At 36.1% G+C, this 8,346-nt stretch overlaps 1 protein-coding gene across 1 annotated transcript in view; it reads left to right on the top strand.

The window, feature by feature from the left end:
- The first annotated feature begins 1,358 nt into the window (after positions 1–1,358).
- LOC134742831 (dedicator of cytokinesis protein 4) overlaps positions 1,359–8,346 on the top strand; it is a 92,282-nt gene continuing 85,294 nt past the window's right edge. Inside the window, exons 1-3 of the mRNA XM_063676017.1 lie at positions 1,359–1,529; positions 2,812–2,895; positions 5,800–5,993. Of these exons, the coding sequence (XP_063532087.1) occupies positions 1,493–1,529; positions 2,812–2,895; positions 5,800–5,993 (315 nt within the window). The 5' untranslated portion in view covers positions 1,359–1,492. The remainder of the gene's footprint in view (positions 1,530–2,811; positions 2,896–5,799; positions 5,994–8,346) is intronic.

The following is an 8,346-nucleotide window of genomic DNA, read 5'->3' as shown; positions in this document are numbered from 1 at the left end:
CCTGGGTGATAAGTTATCATTTCTATCGATAAAAAATAAAACAAATAACCTTGCAGTCTTAGTATTTTATTTAGAAAAATTACAGACATTACAAAGCCTATTTTGTTTTGCCGCCTTGCTCGAACGTTTCTTGATAAATTGGCAGTGTTATCTTCTCCAGAGAAAATTAGTCATTTTGGCTGCTACATTCATTGCGCGATAGTAAAACAGAAAACATAATATAATTTTTGTGCCACTCTCGCAGGTTATATTTGTCGCCCTTTCTTGTCTGCTCATCCGGAAATGCTGAACAGGATCCAGGGGAAATCTCGCCATAAACTTCCTTTCTTTATTTTCACATCGGTAGGCAAGAATTCCACAAATAGCACAAAATTCTATATTGTTTCCTGGTTCGAATTTTTGTAAATATGCACAATCCGTTTCAGTAAACGATTTTTATATAATAATAACACGAATTAAAACCAAAAATACTACGAAAAGCTCGAAAAGTTAACAGAAATCGTTGAAGCTCCCGACAACACAATATGGCCGATACGGAGCAGATAAAAATGGCGACTGTCAGATGAAGTAAGATTGACATAATAATGACATAAAATGAAGTAAGATAAGACACTGAGAGAATGAGAAGGTAATATCCGCCATTACACCGCCATTAGTGTTATATCTTTTTCCATACATTTTGTATTTTTGTTCCTAGTTGCGCCAGGCTGGCCGGATCCACACTCTCGAGGCGCCACCTACAGGCGCTTGGCGCGAGTCTTGGCGAGTGGAGGCCGTATATATTATACTATATATATATTATATTACTCTTTGCCGTAGGAATGCTAGCCATCCACACTCGCGATCTATTTAGTTGCTAGCTACGTCTACTACAAGATGGATTTGATTGAAGTGACTATTACGAAAAATATGTACCAAAGTACCAAAGAACGAAAATTAGTATTAATGCATGTAAATCTAGCATAGATTACATGAAAAAATAGGGAAAAATAATTTTGTCCAGTTTCGATGTTGTCTGCAGCAGCAAACACAGTGAGCAAGCGCGAGAGTGTGGTTGATTCCCTCGCCTCACCCCCTCGCGACCGAAAAACCGACAAGCGGAGCGACAGCGAGGCGAGCCGAGGAAAGACAAGGGGACAAGGGGACACGAGCGCACCGTCCACACTCGTAATCGCGTTGTAATAAGTTGCTTCTTTTGAAAACTTTTGTTGTTCTTATCTATGGCAGAAGCTGTTTAAGACACTGAATAAAAAGCAGATTTTGTTTTTACTTAACTACTTAATAAAAGACAGGCCTGTACATTTTTTTAATAGTAGCAACACGCAGAAGATACTTGTCAAATCTATCTATTTATCTATTAGTCGATTCGATTGTCTTTCTCTGAAGGAAATAATATATTTGAGATTTATTATTCTTAATCAAACTTTAATCTATTTACGATGTTATTGTGAATTTCTAAAACGCGACAAGTGTAATATTGTTGTGGCACAGGATGTGGGTGCCGACTAAGTCTCCTAAATTAGCAGTTGGTAAGACAAACCCTTTTATGTATTCCGTCGGCAATATAATACATCCTGTCCGGAATTGCAGCGGAAACGTAAAAAATATATGTGTATTATTCATGTTTATACGACTATATGACATATTGTCCCACTTACTTTTTTTGCGTTCATCTTTATTATTTACCGGACAATGATCAGGCTTAATAATTTTAATTATAATGATGTATTCAGTAGTATCTTGTTAATATTATTCAATAAATCAGAGAAGTAAAGATTTATTTTTAAATTAGGTTACTGAACTGAACATGTCCAAAGTCCTGACAAAGAAATACTGGTAGTCTTCAATGAAATACAGCCTTTTATAACTCGTTTTTAAGTTAAATAACTTGTAAAAATAGTAATATTAGGCATAACAGTTCTCTGTAGCACTTAAAGTAAATTTATACGAATTTATGGATAGTTAACTCTAGCCTCATATGGTGATCAAATCAATTAAAAAACCAAGTGTCTATCCGTAGAACATTATGTTGGATACACTTCTTCCCACTTAAACTTTCAAACAATGATTAAATAAGCCGGATACACTTATAAGGTTTTATATTAAAGGAAAAACTGGAAAGTTACGCTTCCGGCAGGACTTTAACCTGCAACTTCCGTAATCCGTCCCGGTGCTCTTAACCAATTGAGCTACAGAAGCCTAACAGAACCTCGCAAATCTTTCCATTCCTTTCCTTATCCTTCCTTCGTTTTTTTTGTCCTTTAATATAAAATCTGGAGTATCGCTCGCAGACATATCTGCTTGTATAAAAATTGACATAAGGTTGTTACTAAATGATCAAATTTTTGTTGAATTTTTTTGTATGACTGGTAATGAAATTTGAAATGCAAGCATAAACTGAACAGTGCTTTAGCGAGGAAGGTTTGTTAGTTACCTTTTACCCTTAGAATGAAAAATAGAAGCTCCGCAAAGGGGTAGATATATAGCAATTTTAAAGATCTGAAACTATAAATAAGATAACGAAACAAGTTTGTCTGCAGAGGGGATGGTGTGGTGGTGTGGTGGTGGTTCACGACTTTTATGACACCATATCTTGTACATAATAAATATGTATAAACCACATGTAAAATAAGTTGGTCTGGTCCATTTACTACAAAGTATAATTATGACAATAAACTGATGACTTAAGAATTTGCTAGTTAAGGTCATTCTGGTTCACATTGCATTATATTTACGGATTTTTATTTTAATCATAATATTCCATCTGCTGTTTGTGTTTAGTGGAGTTATAATTATTAATTTTTATTACAGCTGTTTTCAACTGGAAGGGAGATGTTCGGTCCGGGTTGCCGTTGGAGATAGGAGAGACTGTGCAGATATTAGAAGAACACTCAGGTTTGTCATCAGCTCCATCATACCTTAAATACATTTGGAGTTAAAGCATACTTGAGCATTCCGTAAAAATATATTTACTTTAATTAGTTTATAAATTTAGCCCATTTTTTGTTTACATATACAGAATCACAAAGTTCTTTGTATCATAATGTTTATAATCTTCTTCTTCTCTTTATAATAGGAGAAAAAAGTTTCCATACTTTTTTCGTGCATCCCATTATGTTACCGTCATACAACCTATATGTAGGTAATATTGTTTTCGGTTACCGCGATAGTTACTCATGAAATAAAACTATGAAAACGGATTATATCGCGTATATTGAATTTATAATACATCCCGACGTTTCGAACTCTTTACAGCGTTCGTGGTCAACGGGTGACATTATAAATTCAATATACGCGATATAATCCGTTTTCATAGTTTTATTTCATCTATATGTAGGTATTTTATTTATATTGGTACAAAATGGGAAAATTAAACTTGGTACACATTTTTGCAAACTTAGGAAAGCAAGTGCTCATTTAATTCATCTGATTTTTCTGCACCCAAATGCTTTTTATAACTTAAGCGATTTTGCTCCAATTTTCTTAGTTTTGAAACCTATTAGTACTAAATCCCGTCACAGACAGCGATAATATACCAAAAGATATCTTATAGCAACGCATCTAACGATTTATTTCACATACTATTTGACAGAGTCCATACACGAAGCTATAATATATATTTTGGTATATTACGATATCTTATAGCAAGGAATCTTAAGATACCTCGCTATATTATAGCTTGGTATATTACGATGTATTTTGGTATATTTCGTCTCTCCCACAAAGAGCGATATATATTTTGGTATCGTTGTCGTGTGTGGTGCTTAGCTATACTATAAGATATCTTACGGCATCAAGGTATCTTACGGTATAGTAATATATATTATCGCTCTGTCTGTGACGGGCTTAAGCTATGATTTCTAGCTGCCTATTCCTTCAGGATATAGGGATTATATGTATGTATTAATATCTTAAACTTAAATGCTTATTTAGATCTATTTTAATCATATATTTTCAAAGGCAGATAGTACCTAACAGAATGTGAAATGCTGGCCAATATAATCTTTCTTTACCTGAGTATATATGGCAAAGCCAAAAAAAGGGAGTATAATCTAAGCAAGCTTCATATTTTATCTGGAGTGTAAACTACTTTGCAAATTAACTGAGCTTTTTAAACAGTGAAATGAGAAAGTGATTATATCTGTTTACTTCCTTTGTCCCCAACACTCATTAATTAAACATTTATGGCTGGTGGAATTTATTAATTGCATATTCAAAGATTTATGTGATGAACTTTTGAATGGATTCACAAGTTTATCACATTTTGGTTGGAAAACAGTTTACGTGAGATGAGTTATTTGAATTTAAAGATAAATTTTGAATTAAATTGTTTTGTATTAAGTAGACGTTTCTGTTTTGTTAGAAGAAATGTCTAAGGAAACCACAATATATACTCGTATGAAGGACACGATGGAAATATTTTGGTGTCGACGGGCAATTAGAGCGATGGGTTAGTATCCCGCAGTCACGAGGTCGAGTCATACCTAGGCAGTTAATATTATTATTATTATACTTTAATTCTTGATTATAAAGTTACTGCTACAGCTAGTTTATTAGGGTTACGTACCTCAAAAGGAAAAAAAACGGAACCCTTATAGGATCACTTTATTGTTCGTCCGTCCGTCTGTCTGTCAAGACGACCGGTCTGGCCTAGTGGGTAGTGACCCTGCCTGTGAAGCCGATGGTCCTGGGTTCGAATCCCGGTAAGGGCATTTATTTGTGTGATGAGCACAGATATTTGCTCCTGAGTCATGGGTGTTTTCTATGTATTTAAGTATTTATATATTATATATATCGTTGTCTGAGTACCCATAACACAAGCCTCCTTGGGCTTACCGTGGGACTTAGTCAATCTGTGTAAGAATGTCCTTTAATAAAAATAAAAAAAAAAGACCCTTTATCTCGGGAACGCGTGGAGGTATCGAGTTGAAAAACCAAATACTCAGGTCCACAGTCCCTTAAAGCTGTGAAAAATCAAACTTCGAAGTTAACGTAAAAAAAGATACAGCCGTTTATGCCGCAAAAGGAATTGGGCCTGACAACCTTGGAGCAGACAAGCAAAAGCTAAAGCAACATACAAAATACTCACAGGCAGGGGCGTAGCTAGAGGATATGGCGCCCGGGGCAGTCATCAAATTTGCGCCCCCTGACGACTGACAAAAGTTTCTCTGCTGCTGCCTTTTGCCCATTTTGGCGCCCCCCTTGGATGGCGCCCGGGGCACTTGCCCCCTCTGCCCCCCCCCCTCCCCCTAGTTACGCCACTGCTCATAGGACACTACAACGTACCCGGGTTAAGTGACATTTTTACTCGGAATATGAATGACAGACTGTGAGAGGACATTCTTTGAAGCTGGCACGGACGCTTAGTAGTAGCAACCCAAGACGACACTTCCTGTCTAACCGTGTAGTGAAAGTGTGGAACAGTTTGCCCGAATCCGTAATCAGTGCGCCTTCAGTGAACTCCTTTAAAAACAGACTCGACAAACATTTCACGAATGGACAAAACACAAGTGCAGGACATTGATATGCACGTATCAGCTATTTTAAGCTGCCTGTGCATTCGTATATAATAATATAAAAAACGTAAATTTCAACGTTGTCTATCGTCTCGCACTACAAATACAGGGAAAAATCTAAAAACCATTAATTTGTAAAAAAATAAACAATAGTTAAAGTTGTAGGTAACGGACCCTCGGTGGGCGAGTCCGACTTGCACTTGTCCGGTTGTTTTTACATAAACACGTATCTTACATACATGGATCAAAGGTCTTCAAGACGCTGGTTTAAAAACATTTCTAGGATGGTGTCGCGGCTTCAGCACGAAGGACAGATCAGCATGGGGCATCTTTCCCCTCTGCGTGGTGTCCGTACGGCCATGCACTGTAAAGGGTTCTGGACCAACGGCCATTGCTGAGCTAAAAGACGATCCTCTAGTTCGGGAGATCGCTGTTGTGCTGAGAGAATGGGCGCGACTATGGAAGAAACTTTATGTGGTGAGTATGTTTTAGTAACTTTATGAAAAGTATTGTGACATGTCAGAATGGGTTCCTTTCTACGTGGACTTGAAAAAAGAGCCTGGTGTAGAATGGGCGCGACTCTGAAAAGTCTTTATTAGTATCTTTACAGTGGCTAGTATTTTTTTTAAATATTATAAAGTATACTCATGGATAGGTTAGACATTAGAGTCTTTATCTATGAAATCCGTAGTCCCTGCAGAGCGGCCATAATAGAGCTGATACCCTTTGGTTCGTCAAAATGCTTATTATGGCAGAACTCTCGCAGCAATATAGTTATTTTCATTCATGTTTGCTCTGAGAAATCGATCTGTAAGTAGGAAAGGGCTAAGGCTATTAAGTTTTAATGACAAAATGTTCAGTGCACTCAAGGGTGTGTGTTAGCTATGTGGGGATCCAATTTGTCCCTTAAATGTTTAATACAGTGAATCCTTTTAAAATTAAAGGGTCGGCTACGCGCGTGTGTCTCCACTAGTTGCAAGCGCCCATAGGCCGCGGGGCCTTTTAATATCAGGCGAGCCGAACCCTTGTTTGCCACCGTAAGTAATGGTATTTAAAATACCTACACAATTAGGTATAAATGTTACATTTGCCCAACTTTCTGAGGTACCCTTTCCCGGTTACTTTATCGGCTATGGCAAGGTACACTAATGATTTCTATAAAACGATACGTCTGCCGGCAACTAAACCTACAAATTCAACTCAAAACCGAAATCACCAACTAAGCCTCTTTAAAATACATAATTTATTCACGACCTTAGCTTGTGATTATGGACGACGAAGATGAACAAAAGACATGACTTGCGAAATGCTATTTGCATATTATAGTAGTTTTTGTTTACGTAAACATGCTCGAAAGATAATTACTTACATACATTGTAGCTTAGGTTATTTTTGGGGATCGAATCTGATCTTTAAAAAATACTAGCTATGTAATGATACCGATATATCGGCCGACCGGTATATCGGCATCGCCGATTCAATTTCACCCGATATCACAGTTTGAAAAGCGCACGAAAAGAACGCCGGTGTTAATAATTTGAATAGACTTTGTTTCCTTAACAAAAATCTACCTACTCGTAAAGTGAACTTTAATTACTGATTTTGATTTACTTTTGCTTCGATTCTTTGATGATTACCTAAATAAATGTTTTCTTTGATTTTGATAGGGCATTTTTCTTTACATATTTTTATATTTCAGTTGTTCACACTTCACAAAATTTAGTGTCTATTAAACAGAAGTATTTTATGCATATTAAGTACATATTTTTTTATTAATTAACTACTAAGCCGTCTATATCGGAATCGGTATCGCCTATTATTTACTTCAAAAATCGGTATCGGTTTGACGATACGATTATCGACAAAATCATGTATACGTTACATTCATTAAAAAATACTATACTGTGGATATTAAGGGGAAAGGGGACGGCAGCTTCTCCATACAAACGTAGTCCCCATTTACCTCCTTGCATATTGACATTATGGAAAATATTTTTACATAATTTGATGTAAATTAAGTTTCGATTTTTTGATTATTATAAAAATTTGGAGTGGAAAAACAATTTCCATACAATTTTTTTACTGCTCCGAGAAAAATCAAACGAAGCTGTGGTTGATATACATCTCACTTCTTTTTTAGGGTTCGCCGGTCGGTAAAAACGGGACCCTATTACTAAGACTCCGCTGTCCGTCCGTCTGTCCGTCTGTCTGTCTGTCACCAGGCTGAATCTCATGAACCGTGATAGGTAGACAATTGAAATTTTCACAGATGATGTATTTCTGTTGCCGCTATAACAACAAATACTAAAAACAGAATAATATAAATATTTAAATGGGGCTCCCATACAACAAACGTGATTTTTTTGCGGTTTTTTCCGTAATGGTACGGAACCACAGATTAATAAATAGTTACGGAACCCTTCGTGCGCGAGCCCGACTCGCACTTGGCCGGTTTTGATATATAATATTTTTAATAATGTTAATATCCAGAGAGGAAAATGAGGACTACTTTGGTATGAAAAGACGATTTTGCTTGGTCGTCTACTTTCGTCTTTAAAATTATTTGTATGGAATAAAATATATAAAAAAATAGCTTTACAACAATGTTGTAACCAGAAAAAAAACGTTCATTTATTAAGTGTATACCTAGTTCTACGATACTTACTGATTTCCAGTGAAGTTATCGTTAGTTAAAAACAGCAGTAGGAAATCATTACCTGTGATTATTCCCACATACAGATTTTTAAAACGTTGCACATATATATATTATACATACAGTAGTATAGTAATAAAGAAAAATATTAACAACAAATAATAAAAACCGGTCAGC

The sequence above is a fragment of the Cydia strobilella genome, chromosome 7, assembly GCF_947568885.1.
Source record: "Cydia strobilella chromosome 7, ilCydStro3.1, whole genome shotgun sequence".
NCBI lineage: Eukaryota > Metazoa > Arthropoda > Insecta > Lepidoptera > Tortricidae > Cydia > Cydia strobilella.
This window is presented reverse-complemented; position numbering and strand designations above follow the sequence as displayed.